At 46.3% G+C, this 15,070-nt stretch overlaps 1 protein-coding gene across 1 annotated transcript in view; it reads right to left on the bottom strand.

Annotated features, from left to right (window-relative positions):
* The window catches only part of COG5 (component of oligomeric golgi complex 5), a 664,814-nt gene that overhangs the window by 282,891 nt on the left and 366,853 nt on the right, over positions 1-15,070 (bottom strand). The window contains exons 6-7 of the mRNA XM_075343478.1: positions 1,754-1,866; positions 1,604-1,681 (exon numbers count right to left, since the gene is read on the bottom strand). Coding sequence (XP_075199593.1) covers positions 1,604-1,681; positions 1,754-1,866 — 191 coding nt within the window. The remainder of the gene's footprint in view (positions 1-1,603; positions 1,682-1,753; positions 1,867-15,070) is intronic.

Below are 15,070 nucleotides of genomic sequence, written 5' to 3'. Positions count from 1 at the left end.
TATATATTTATAAAAATCATCCAAAAAAAGTTTTCACTATGGAGATGTCCGCACTTTGCAGTTGTGGGCAATGAATGAACAAGGTAGTGGAACCATGGCAAAAACATCAACTCGCTCTCATTTATAATATGAAGGGGGACAAGAGGTAGGACGGTTAAGAATAAGATCATACAGTTTACACTGCCTGCGGGAATAACTCAGATGCAACCCTGGGACATGACACACAATGCCTACTGTTAAATCTAAAAATGCACAAAATTTATCATATGGTGTGCAATTTTGCACAAATACAGCCACAGACTGATTTAAAAAATTCAGCTCATGCTAAATCTATTTTAGGTGCCTTCCAGAAAATAAATGTGGCTGTAAAACTGTAGATTTTGTTTTTTTAAAGACATATTCCAAGCTGGACTAATAAACTTTGAAGTAGACCTACTACTACCTACATTCTTATTTCAACTGCATATTTTTACTTTCTCATTGGTGGCCATGCTGGTAAGGTTAAGTCCAATTTTCATCCCAAATAAAGAAATAAAAAAATTGTTTTTACATATATTGAGTAACATTAGTCCTGCTGCTTATGATTGATCAGCATCATACAGGAAGCGCATGCCCAAGTGAAAACTCCGATAACACCCACATGTACTTTGATTCCATAATGATGAGACAAAATAATACAAAAAACATGTTGTATTCTTCTCTGCAGCCCCTATTACATCATGTGTCCAATTCAAGATGACATTTTATGAAACATCCTCTTTAATGCAAATTTATGCTCCAATGTTTAAATTGTTGTCACTGCAGTGTGATTGTTATCTGCAACAAGCGATGCTAAAGAGAAGAGCAGCTTTTGGTTAATTTTGGATTTTTCCAAAGAGTAAGGGTACCGTCTCACTAAAGGATGTACCAGCAATTTCGACCACAATACGGCCTGGTCAGGATCGCTGGTACGTCGCTACAGGGTCGCTAGTGAGCTGTAAATCAGTCAGATCTTCCGAACGACCAACGAGCAGCCACCAGCGAGTCATGTAATGATGCTGCACTTGGTAACCAGGGTAAATAGCAGATAACTAAGCAAACCGCTTTGCTTGGTTACCCGATATTTACCCTGGTTACCAGCGTACACCGCTTACAGGCTGCCAGCGCTGGCTCCTTGTATATGTAGCTAGGGTACACATTGGGTTACTAAGCAAAACGCTTTGCTTAGTTACCCGTTATTTACCCTGGTTACCAGCGTACACTGCTTACACAGAGTCGGTGCTCGTTGGCCTCCCACCGTCAAACATGCTGATGTGTGCTGCACATCGGGAGACCAACGAGCAAACAATGAACCAGTATAGTGTGTAATGATCAGCGATATCACAGCAGGGGCCAGGTCGCTGCTTAGTGTCACACACAGAGATATCGCTGATGAGGTCATTGGTGCGTCACAAAACCTGTGACTCAGCAGCAATCTCGCTAGCGATCTCACTATGTGAGAAGTACCCCTAAGATTCTTGCACTTCAAACCAAAATGATAGCAGCATCCTGATTTTTTTATTCTTTCCCACAAAGACATGCATGCACTGTTCAGCTTAACTTGAAGACTAAAGTTCATACTCACTTTTGCAATTTCATCAATAAAACAAACGTGGGACACAGGGTCTCTTTTCTTTATCAAAACCTTCTGGAGATGCTGCACCTGAAATGCACATAGTATATTAGGACATATTATGATCCAAGTGTGCCTCTAATAGTGTGGTTCATGTGATACCTGGACACAAGCTGCATAGATCTGATCCATTAACTTCTCCATGTTAGTCCACAGGGCTGCTCGAAATGCTGCTGTGTTCCCTGGCTGAGGCATAGCTGCTCGACCTGGTGCTCCTAGCCAGAAAAAAATGCTATTTACATGTCATGTATCCATTTGCCCACACTCTCCTTACTCTGTGCTTCATAAGCCTTCTGTAGAGAGTCCACATGTCACCGTATGTTAAAGGGAATTTGTCACCATATTTACAGTGCCTTGTGAAAGTGTTCACTCCCCTTAGCTTTTTTACTAGTGTTGGGCAGACTAGCAGATACCTGGGATCGGCGAGTCCAATTGGGTTTATAAAAAAAAAAAAAAAGTCTATGGGGATCGGAATCAGCAAGCGCTTTACACTTACCTGTCTCCGCACAGCTGTAACACTACTTCTGGGGCCGCTCATTATCCTTCATGAATATGCACTGCTTTCCCCGCCCACTAGCAGTCCCCACATCTATGATTGCATGCATTTAGATATGCCCCCAACCTGTCTGACTGATGTCAATCACAGACACTGTGTGTGTGTCTGTCAATATTGGCGGCCTGGTATATTACGGAAGGCACAGCGCGCAGGCATAGAACATGACTGCCTGCTGTGGGCTTCAGGTAAAGATTGAGCCGCAACAAACTTACCAAGAGAGGACCATTCTCAGCCCGGTCAAGAAATATTTTAATCCGAGAGGTAGAACAGAGACCAAAGGATACACTGAAGGAGCTGCAGAGCTCCCAACTAGAGACTGGAGTATTTGCCCATATGACCACAATAAACCAAACATTTCATAGAGCTGTCCTTTATAGAAGAGTGGCTGAAAAACACCTTAACTTAAAGCCAAAAACTGGAAGGTTCATTTTAATTTTGAGAAAAAATATGTGGGAGATGCCGCGAATGTATGTAGGAAGGTGCTGTGATCAGATGAACTTCTTACCTAGCAAGGTATAAGCTATGTGTGGTGCCAAACCAACAAAGCTCATCACTCCAAGAACACCATCCCCACAGTGAAAGATGGTGGTGGCAGCATCATGCTGTGGGGATATTTTTCAGCAGCAAGGACATGGAAAATGGTCTGAGTTGGGGGGGAAGATGGATGGTGCAAAATACAGAGATATTCTTGAGCAAAACCAGTTTTAGTATGTCAGTGATTTGCGACTAGGACAGAGGTTCACCTTCCAACAAGACAATGACCCAAAGAAAACTGCTAAAGAAACACTGGAGTAGTTTAAGGGGAAATATGTAAATGTATTGGAGGGGCCTAATCAAAACCCAGACTTTAATCCACTTAGGAATTTGTGGTCAGACTTGAAGATTGCTGTTCACCAGAGGAAACTATCATACAAGATGGAGCTGGAGCAGTTTTGTGTTGAGGAATGGGCAAAAATCCCAGTGGCAAGATGTGGAAAGCTCATAGAGACTTATCCAAAGTGATTTGCAGCTGTAGTTGTCACAAATGGAGTCTACAAAGAACTGACTTTATGGTGGTGAATAGTTATGCACACAGTTTTCAGTTATTTTGTCCTATTTGTTGTTTGCGTCACAAAATGAAAACCTAATGTTCACAGTTGTAGGAATGTTCTTTACATAAACTGATGCAAACCCTCAAAAACAAACCCAAAAAACCCACAGTGAAATTCTGGGGTGTGTGGCAGCAAAACACAAAAAATGCTAGGGAGTGAATACTTTTGCAAGACACTGTAAAGGGGTTGTCTGAGACTAACATTGATGACTTATCTTCAGGATATGTCTGATCAGTGAGAGTGCGACACCCAGCATGTCCGCCGATAAACTGTTCCTAATGATGATGGCCAAAACTGCACAGCTCTGTCAAATGTATAGTGGCTATGGCTGGGTACTGCATACCCACCCCGTATTAAAATCAATAGGGGGCAGATGTGCAGTACTTGGCTACTACTCCGTCAATGAGTTATGCAGCTCCGCAACTGAGTAGCTCCGGCCAGCCATGGCATCGGGGGGGAACAGCTGATCAGAGAGGGTGCCAGGTATCACATCCTTACCAGTCAGGCATTATTGACCTCTATTAAGGATAGAAGTCCAGGACAACCTCTTTAACTAATCTAAACCATTAATATGGACATACAGGTGATAGATTGATGAAAAAAGTGATACCTTTATGTCTCACCTTAGAAGCCTCAGTTTATATAAATTACCATTTCCCAGGTATGGTCATAAGGTTGTTTGGAAGATCACTTTTTTCATCAGTCTATGATGAGTTTACATAAGTTAACTGTGGTGTCAGATTCCCTTTAATAGCACCATTTTCCCACTTTTTTTTCTCATAGATGCCATATAGAAAGCAGAAGCACGCTTATGTATGCTATGGATCACAGATTTTTACGGGTCCCTATATTACGGATCTGTACAATACATATCTAAATATAGTTATATGCATAAATCCTAAAGCTTAGCATATCCTATGATGTTTGAATTTCACCTTACAAATTTACTTTCTTCCACATTTTTTGTATGTATGTGTAGTGCCCCGGTCCAGATTGTGTCTGTTTCTTTAAGTACATTCACTTATATGTAATATTATGCTATATGTTAAAAGTAAAGCATTTTTCATTTGTTGTGTTCTAGCACCATCTACTGGTGAATACTGTAAGAATCTGAAGTGTTCATTGGGTGTTATCCTATTGGCTAGTTCTTGGTAACATGGCTCAATAGGTGGAGCTATTCTCCAGCCTCTGTCTGGAAAGAACTGGAATGAGCTGGTTCTGGCTGAGTCTCCTCTGAGGGAAGACATTAGGCTACTTTCACACATCAGTTTTCTGCATTCAGGCACAATCCTTTTTTTTCCTGATCCAAAGGATGCGGCAAAAAAATGTAAAACCGTATCCACCGGATCCGGTTTTTAACGGATCCGTTATGCCGGATGCGTACAAAACCGGATCCGGTGGATACGGTTTGCATCCGTTTTTGCATCCGGTTTGTCCTTTTTTTTTGAAGGAAGGATCAGCTTTTATAATTAATTTGGTGCATGCGCAGTTTACAAAAACGGATCCGATAGCCGCATCCATTTTTTACCGCATTGCGCCGGATCCGACGTCCATAGGCTTTCATTGTAAAAGACGCCGTATCGCGCCGGATCCGGCGCAATGCGTTTTTTTTGCCGGACAAAAAAACGTTGCAAGACACGTTGCCTCCGCCCGCCGCTTTGATAAATTTTGCCGCATCCAGAAAAAAACGGATGCAACACAAAGCCATCAGGTACAATCTGGTTACAATGCAAGTCTATGGGGTGTGAGACTGTGACCGGGGTTATCTATGACGGCCGGTATGTCTCGCCCCGGTTGTGCTCACTCCATGATAGAAAGTAAATCCACTCTAGGGTTAATGCTGTTTCCCTACAGGCTGAAGGAAGGGTTAAATGGAAACAGGAACGAGGGGCAGGTGTGCCGGGTGTGAGGGAGTGATCACAACTCCCTGAGTCTCTGCTGGAGAGACATGTATATTGCTGTGGATTTTTGTTTGGACATTAAACACCGTGTGCTGTGAACCTATATGCCTGGATCCCGTGTCTTCTGCTGCGCAGCCGACCGCGCTACCTCACATATGGTGGAGAATCGGCGGGCATGCCAGCCCGGTGAGGTGTACTTCCTTTTCTGGTGATCCGGTAGCACATGTCCTGGATTCAAGCAGCTATACTACGGCCCAAACCCAGCGACGCCATGGAGGACATACTAAGGCATTTGGCTCAGGCTAATGCACAGCAGCAGCAGGCTAATGCACAACAACAAGAGGCTAATGCACAGCAACAACAGGTGAATACCCACCTGCTCCGGACGTTGGAGCAACAGCAGCAACAGCACCAGCAATCCTTGAAATTGCAGGAAAAAAGGCACCAAGAACAGATGGTTCTCCTGGCCAAGTCAATCCGTGCCGGACCGGCAGCAACAACCCCGGGACCGGGTGACGACGGCAGCGTCCGGAAAGCGGTGAGACAAGCGTTGCAAAAGATGACCCCGGGGGATGATGTGGAAGCGTTCCTGGCAGTGTTTGAGCGGGTGGCCGAGCGGGAAAAGCTGCCGACCCCCCAGTGGGCTGAGGTATTGTCGCCCTATCTGACGGGGGAACCCCAAAAAGCGTACCTGGACCTCGGTACCGAGGACGCCATTGACTATGTGACCCTGAAAGCCGAAATACTGGCTCGGTTGGGGGTGAATACCTATGTACGGGCTCAGCGGGTAAATCAGTGGTTCTATGAGGAAGCCAAACCCGTACGCTCCCAGGCCTATGACTTATTACATCTTGTAAAAAAGTGGTTGCAGCCTGACACTCTGAGCCCGGCGCAAATGGTGGAAAGGGTAGTAGTGGATCGTTTTGTGCGCACTTTACCCGTCACCGTTCAACGGTGGGTAGGACTGGGTGACCCGAGTACCCTGGTCCAATTAGTGTCCCTGGTAAAGCGGCATGTGGCTACGCAGGACTTGATACGGGACACTGAGACTTTGCGTACCGCCCGTCGGTCCGGCCCCTCCAAGCCTAGGGCCAAGGACCCACCGCCGACACCGGTACAGGAGTCCGCTACCATCCTGGCTGAGGCCGCGCCCGCCGTTCCTGAGGTCCGGAAGGCCATGTACCCTAAACGACAACTTGTCAAGGGGGTTTCCTTCCCTATTAGATGTTGGCGGTGCCAGCGGGTGGGACATATGGAAGCCCAGTGTCCCCTGACCACGGAGCCCATGGATTGTGGGGTTACCCGGCGGGGTTCAATGTATGCTCAGGTGGTGTGTACCGCTGACCTGGTTCCCCCAGAGACTGAGCCCCACTTGTGCCAAATACAGGTGAATGGATGTCCGGTTACAGGATTGTTGGATTCCGGAAGCTTAGTGACCCTTGTGCGATCCACCTTGAGGGCTAAAGTAAAGGCCACAGGACGTACTGTGGGGGTGGTTTGCATACATGGGGACCGCCGAGACTATCCCACGGGGATTGTCACCATCACAGCACCTTGCGGTCAGGTGCAACATGAGGTGGGACTGCTTAACACTCTTCCTTATGACGTGATCCTAGGACGGGATCTGCCCTATTTTTGGACTTTATGGAAGGGAACCCCTAGGTCCCCTCCGATATTGGTCAGTCCAGGGCCTGAGCCCTACAATCCTGAATCCGGGACACCTGCCGTAGGGGTCCCCATGATAGGGACAGAATGTGAACCCGATAGGTCGCCCCTAGAGGTATTGGCAGGAGAGGCTGAGACGGTCGAGCCCATCCCGGACTTGGAGGCATCCCCGGATGCGTTTGGGACAGCCCAACTCCAGGACCCTACGTTAATACATGCCCGGAATAGGGTGTTAGTAATTGACGGGGTGGCCCAGCTGCCCGGTGCCCAGGTAAGGTACCCCCATTTCGCTCTTAAACAGGATTTACTCTACCGGGTAGATGAAATACGGGGCGTGGGGGTGGAGCAGTTGGTGGTGCCCCAGCCGTATCGCCGGCGGGTCCTCGACTTGGCTCATAAACATCTGATGAGTGGCCACCTAGGGGTCAAGAAAACGCAGGAGCGAATATTGCAAAGGTTCTATTGGCCCGGGGTCTTTGGGGAGGTAAAACGGTTCTGCGAAACCTGCCCGGAGTGTCAGCTTACCGCACCACTGGTCCACTTTCGCAGTCCGTTGGTGCCGTTACCCATTATAGAAGTCCCTTTTGAACGGATAGGGATGGATCTGGTGGGGCCCCTCGTAAAGTCTGCTCGAGGGCACCAACACATCCTAGTGATCGTTGACTATGCCACCCGGTATCCAGAGGCGATACCTCTCAGACATACTGCGGCGAAGCTTATAGCTCGGGAGTTGTTTTCTGTGTTCTGCCGGGTGGGGTTGCCCAAGGAGATCCTTACGGATCAGGGGACCCCATTCATGTCTAAAGTGACCAAAGAACTATGCCGGCTACTCCAGATCAAGCAGTTGCGTACGTCTGTGTATCATCCTCAGACGGATGGGTTAGTAGAACGATTCAATAAAACCCTGAAAACCATGCTAAAAAGGGTGATCTCCAAAGACGGGAAGGACTGGGATATGATGCTTCCCTATTTGATGTTTGCCATCCGAGAGGTGCCACAGGCATCCACGGGGTTTTCGCCTTTTGAATTGTTATACGGGCGACATCCCCGGGGATTGTTGGACCTGGCAAAGGAAACATGGGAGCAAGAGCCCACCCCCCATAAAAGTGTGATTGAACACATTTTAGGAATGCAGAATCGCATAAGCGCGGTCATGCCAATTGTGAAGGAGCATTTACAGGAGGCTCAGGCCGCGCAAAGCGGCCGCTATAATAGACAAGCCACCGTGCGGACCTTTAAACCCGGGGATCGGGTGTTGGTATTAATCCCCACGGCGGAGAGTAAATTCCTGGCTCAGTGGCAAGGCCCCTACGAGATAAAGGAAAAAGTCGGGGTGGTCAACTATAAAGTATTGCAGCCCGGTAGGCGGAAACCTGAACAAATATACCATGTCAACCTATTAAAACCGTGGCAGGAACGAGAAAGCCTGATGGTTGAGTTTCCCCCATCTCCCTCCTCTTCGGGTCGTTCACTCCCGGCTTCAGCGACCTCCGGAGAGGACGAACCGGAAGTAAGGATCGGAGAAGCCCTCACCAAGCAACAGAGGCGAGAGGCCAGACGGCTGGTTCAGCAGAACCCCGATGTCTTCTCCGAGTTGCCGGGTAGGACCAGTCTGATACGACATGACATTGTCACCGAGCCCCACCTGAAGGTACGCCTGAAGTCATACCGCGTGCCGGAGGCTCGAAGACAAGCCATATCAGAAGAAGTGAAGACAATGCTACGCCTGGGGGTCATCGAAAAATCCCGGAGTGAATGGGCTAGTCCCATTGTCCTAATACCAAAACCCGATGGCTCCTTAAGGTTCTGCAATGACTTCCGGAGATTGAACGAAATATCCAAGTTCGATCTCTACCCCATGCCCCGGGTGGATGAGCTGATTGATAGGCTGGGACAGGCGCGATATTTTACCACGCTCGACCTGACCAAGGGGTACTGGCAGGTGCCACTGACGGAGTCCGCCAAGGAGAAAACCGCTTTTGTTACGCCGGAGGGTCTCTTCCACTATGTTGTCTTGCCTTTTGGGTTACATGGCGCTCCGGCCACGTTCCAGAGGTTGATGGACTTAGTGCTGGAACCCCACCAGGCGTATGCATCAGCGTACCTTGATGACATCATTATTTACAGCCCCGATTGGCAGACCCACTTGGAACAGGTACAAGCGGTGGTGGACGCGCTTCGAACAGCCGGATTGACAGCCAATCCCAAGAAATGTGCGTTGGGACTCACGGAAGCCCGCTACTTGGGCTACGTGATAGGCCAAGGAGTGATAAAGCCCCAAATTAACAAGGTTGAGGCGATCCAGAAGTGGCCTAGACCCCTGACCACAAAGCAGGTTAGGGCCTTCCTGGGTATCGTGGGGTACTACAGGAGGTTTGTAAGAGATTTTGCGGGACTATCAGCCCCCTTGACGGACCTTCTCAAAGGCAAGAAGTCCGTCATGGTGCGCTGGACTCCGCAGGCCGAGGACTCCTTCCGGGCCCTGAAGGGGGTCCTGTGCGGACAACCTGTTCTGGTCAACCCTGATTTCCGGAAGGAGTTCATAGTGCAGACTGACGCCTCTGAGGTCGGCCTGGGGGCAGTGCTGTCTCAGGTGGTTCAGGGGGAGGAACACCCCGTCACCTTCTTGAGTAGGAAGCTCACCCCTCCCGAGCGGAATTATAGCGTAGTGGAGAAGGAGTGCCTGGCGATTAAATGGGCCTTGGAGTCCCTACGCTATTACCTGCTGGGACGGCAGTTTCGCTTGGTGACTGATCACTCTCCGCTGGTCTGGATGAGGTCCGCCAAGGAACGGAATGCCCGGGTTACCCGGTGGTTCCTTTCTCTGCAGAACTTCCGGTTTACGGTTGAACACCGGGCCGGTAGGTTGCAGGTCAACGCCGATGCCTTGTCCCGCGGCCCGTGTTTGATGGCGGGAGTTCAACCCCGCACGCTTGAACTGAGGGGGGGGTATGTGAGACTGTGACCGGGGTTATCTATGACGGCCGGTATGTCTCGCCCCGGTTGTGCTCACTCCATGATAGAAAGTAAATCCACTCTAGGGTTAATGCTGTTTCCCTACAGGCTGAAGGAAGGGTTAAATGGAAACAGGAACGAGGGGCAGGTGTGCCGGGTGTGAGGGAGTGATCACAACTCCCTGAGTCTCTGCTGGAGAGACATGTATATTGCTGTGGATTTTTGTTTGGACATTAAACACCGTGTGCTGTGAACCTATATGCCTGGATCCCGTGTCTTCTGCTGCGCAGCCGACCGCGCTACCTCACAGGGGATAAACCGGATGCGGTACCGGATCCGATTTACCCGTTTTTTTCCGGATTGTACCTGATGGCAAAAACCTGATGTGTGAAAGTAGCCTTATGTGGAGTTTCTCTTCACCACAAGACTCCTGCTAGGTCCGAGGCCTAGAATTTCACCATTTACTGACTTTTACAGCCAATATGCTGAAGGCTTCCTATCATGAATCCTCACTGGCCAGATATACATTGTGCATCTCTTCAGACAGTAGGGCATACTAACTATATACAAGATCCTACTGCACGCAGATTGGGGAAGTTTGAGGGTCTCCCACCCCACTGCAATATTAGTGGCTTTCATGCCATTGCCCACGCAACAGCCGTCCGGTCCCCGTAGCGCGCGGGGCAACTATCTACATTTGCTTACATGTACTGCACATGTCTGAACTAGCAGTGAAATCAACCCCAGGACTCCAGGTCTGTAAAATCTTATTATATCTACCCTCTAAGCTCAAGAGACTCTGAATCTGCTTCTAAAGGCAAACCAGTATTACATCTGAAGCAAATTGTGCTCTTAAAGCTACAGAACCCTAATTACACTTCAGCATTCAACACCAAGCTGTATTTGCTGTGGCCTACCTACAAAAGACCGTGAAACATACTGTATATTCCGTGTTGTTTTCCTTTGTTCCTGCTGTATTAAAGCAACTGTTATCCCCAAGACCGTGTCTGTGGACTGTCCATTAGCTGTGGATACTGTGTGGGGGTGGATAGCAGGGAACATTAGGGCCTTGTAGACCACCCAGGGAACATGGCCCCTGCACCCTTGTGCTAGAACAGCAACTGTGATATATAGAACATTTGAGGTCCTCTGTCCCTGGGCCCTTACATATGCACCATGAGAAGAAGACTAGACTACTTCTGGAGTATTATGAACAAAGACAACAATATATGGCCGAAATGTAAATGGCAGCATTTGTCTGAAATAAATTATTTTATGTCAATTGCTGAAAATCAGTGTTACATAAAAACATGTTGGAAAAACACATATCAAAAACTTAAATGGGAACCTGACAGGTCTCCCGTGGCCCCAGAACCATTAGCTGTTGTGTCTACCTATCTAAATACCTGCCTAACAGTCAATTTATTACACTACACAGTATTTATAAAGTCCTTTTATGTTATATTAATGAACTCTTTAACTCGCTGATGGGGTGTTAGTGTCCTAGACTAGTCAGCCCACTTAGCATGTTATCATAACCCTGTGGGCATAATAACATTATCAACAAGAGCTAGCGTCATTGCCAGTGCTTTACAAATCTTGCACTTGCGCGCGCAAGTGCACTTACCTCAATGAGCCTCTGAAGCTGGATATACACGTACTGGGTTCAGAGAGGCGCACTGTGCATGATCAGAAGTGCAGAAGCCATTTTGTGCTCTTAAAATAATGCGCAGTGAGCCTTTCTGAAGCCAGTACACGTACACCCGACTTCAGAGTCTCATTGATGTAAATGAACAAACCTGTGCACATGCGCTAGATTTGTAAGGCACTGGCAATGACACCGGCTCTGGTTAATCATGTTATCACGCCCACAGGGGCCGGCTAGTCTGGGAAACTAACGCCCTATTGACAAGTCAAATAGTTATTTTGCATCTCATAAATAGACTTTATGAATACTTTTTCTAAAGATCTGTTTATATGTCCAACGTAATAAAGGAAATTTTAGGCAAGAATTTAGATGGTAGACACAACTGCTGGTGGTTCTGGGGGCACGTAGGGGCCTGTCAGGTTCACTTTAACAACACCACCGGAATTCTACTAAACAAAAATATAAATAAAGAAAATGACATTTCAATGCACAAGCATTTCAAGAGCATAGCATAAAGGTAGGTGGATAAGTAAACAGAAAACTCCTGCAAAATGTGTAGGCAGATAAAAAAAGATAAATAGGTTTACCCTGAAGATTTAATGAGGATGGCACTGTCAGCTTTCTCCTTCATTTTTCTATTACACACAAAGTATATGGCAAGTATTACCTGTTTTAGCACTAGAAATTAGGAATGCAAGATATGAAGATATATTTTTCTAAAGCATTTCAAGAGTGCCTGACAAAATAAATAATTCAAGTACACTATCCCTGCTCCATTCCAGACTTTAATCCCAAAAGTAATAATGTTCATTGGCTGCTGCCCACACTAGTTTGATTTGGGTAGAATGAAGGAACAGCATCTTGCAGATGTCCTTAGAATGTTTAGCATTTGAGTACACCATAGAGAACAGAATTGTTGCTCGCTTACTTTTAGAATACAGCTCCGAGTCAATTGACTAGATACGATTTGTTTAGGCCTGCAGTAATAAGTAAGCCTCAACAGGTCATGGAGTTATGTAAATCACAGGATGGAAAGACATATTAATGATATGCAAATGATCGAAAAATAGAATGTTCTATGCATTACTGATGCTTCAATGAAAATTAATAAAAAAATTAAATGGTTTTAAACAAAAAATAGTTACAAAAAATAGAAACAATCTTTTCTATCCATGTCATATTATTTAATAATACATACCTTCTTTCTTCTTTAATTAAAAATATTCAAATTGTCTCTCCAGGAAAGAAGACAAACTCTAGCGCCACCTATTGGAAGTAGCAATCCTAAAAGTCAAAAGTGGCCTTTTAACAAGCCTTTTCATATGACCTAGGATATATGCCAGATCAGAATCCCAATTTGCAGACACGGTGTTTCGGGGTGATTGCCCCTCATCAGTGCAAAGTGTGGGTAACTGATCTGGCATATGAGAAGCTATGTGGGGACCACGGGGGAAGACTATTCTCCTTACGGAGACCTGAAAACCAGTTGGGCTGTCAGTGGTAAGGGGACTTCTAGCTGCAATGCCCCTCTGGGAATAATTCAAATTGTCTCTCCAGGAAAGAAGACACCAAAGAAGAGCATTGAAGCAAGCAATATGCAGCATATATGTTTAAAAATATATCCTTTATTGAAAACAATATTAAAATGTCATAAATGATCAAATGGAACCACCCAGAAGACGGATGGAATTTTCACATGGGGGACACGGCACTTTGTGGTGAAAAAAATCCCACCACCATATACCACAGAGATAGTAACAAAAGGCTATTATAAATCTGTGTATGTTATTCAAATAAAGATCACAGCCACTAAATAAGTACCAATATATCAAAAAATCAATTGCTATACATAAAAAAATAAGAGGCAGTGAAGTAAGAATTGAAAAACATACACAATATTACCACAGTATAGTTTATCCACAGCAGGTATCAGTACAGCGGCCCCCACGAACACTGATGCGCGTTTCGCAGCTCGTGTGCTTCGTCCAGGAGTGAACGTCACTCCTGGACGAAGCACACGAGCTGCGAAACACGCGTCACTCCTGGACGAAGCACACGAGCTGCGAAACGCATCGGGATTGTCACATCTAATAGATGCTACAATACCGGGCGGCTGTGGGCTGTGAATATACCAGACCCCAGTCAGCGTTATCTTGGCTGGGGATGAAAATTGGGAGCCCGCACGTTGTTTTTTTTTTTATTATTTATTTTAGTTAAAAAAAAAAGGTGCACGCGGTTTCTCTTAGACCGGAATCACACTTGTGAGGGTATCGTGGGCACTGGACACACAGCACAGATACAGCCCGACAGCTGGGGTTGCAGCCGCGGGCTATATCTGTGCTGCCATCTGTTTTGTTTATTTGTTTATTTTTTACCACAATACTGACCCGCAGACACTTGCACTTCTTTCCCCTCCCACCGGTCGTCCTACCGCCTGTGATTAGTTGCAGTCAGCTGACACACTGCCACTCAGGGTGGGGGCGCGTCTAACTGCAACGAATTACACGCGCCGGTGGGCGGGTAAAGTAGTGAATATTGAATTGTAGGCTCTGGAAGGTAAAAGTGTGACGCGGAAGGAGTTTATTGCCGTGACACAGGCTCGGGTGAGTATACCATGCGCGCTCCTATCCCCCTATCCCCTCCACAGACGTTATTAATCTCTGGATTCTGGTGCCCATTGACTTATATGGGCACCAAATTCCAGAGCAGATCAGACTTATTTTGAAATCTAGCAGTGATCCGCCGTCCTCGGTTTTTGGGAAGTTCAATCAGCTCTAGTTAGGAGGAATTAGGGAAAAAGGAAGGGAATCACATTAGAAGTAGAAAACCTTTAAGTATTCACAAAAGAAATTTCTGCACCATTTCTGAATCTCTTGACACAAAAACTGCTGTGTGAGTGAAAACTGTGGAAAAAGAAAGCGCAATAGGGTCTTACCCCAATATATATAGGGTGAAGCAAAGAATAATCCTACTCACCAATTCGGGTTGTGACAGTCACAACACCTATAGCAGCATGTAACACCAAGTCCCGGCAGCGGTCCCCATGAGGCAGATAACAGAGAGTAGTAGAGAATGGGTTTCACAGCCGCGCCAAAAGACTACTGGATTCTTCTCAGATTAATGTTTCTTTTATTTCATAACAGGTCAAGTCTACGCGTTTCAGGAGAACACAGCTCCCTTCTTCAGGACAAACCAGCAAAGAATCATCAAATCTCTTGATGATTCTTTGCTGGTTTGTCCTGAAGAAGGGAGCTGTGTTCTCCTGAAACGCGTAGACTTGACCTGTTATGAAATAAAAGAAACATTAATCTGAGAAGAATCCAGTAGTCTTTTGGCGCGGCTGTGAAACCCATTCTCTACTACTCTCCAAAAACTGCTGTGTAAAATAGGTACAATTTTTTTTACCAAAATTTTCCCCACTCATTAGTATGGGTGAAATCTGCAGCAAAAATGCTGAAAAAATTAAAATTAATTCTGCTACAAATCTGAAACAGAAAAACAAGCAATGTGTTTACGAAACTTCACGAATTTCATTCAGGTTGCTGGGAGCAGAAAATCCTTGAGGTTTTGTGATAAATGTGCACAGAAAAAAATGTGACAAAA

The sequence above is a fragment of the Anomaloglossus baeobatrachus genome, chromosome 4, assembly GCF_048569485.1.
Source record: "Anomaloglossus baeobatrachus isolate aAnoBae1 chromosome 4, aAnoBae1.hap1, whole genome shotgun sequence".
Taxonomy (NCBI): Eukaryota; Metazoa; Chordata; class Amphibia; order Anura; family Aromobatidae; genus Anomaloglossus; species Anomaloglossus baeobatrachus.
Note: the sequence above shows the minus strand (reverse complement) of the source record. Positions and strands in the feature narration are given on the sequence as shown.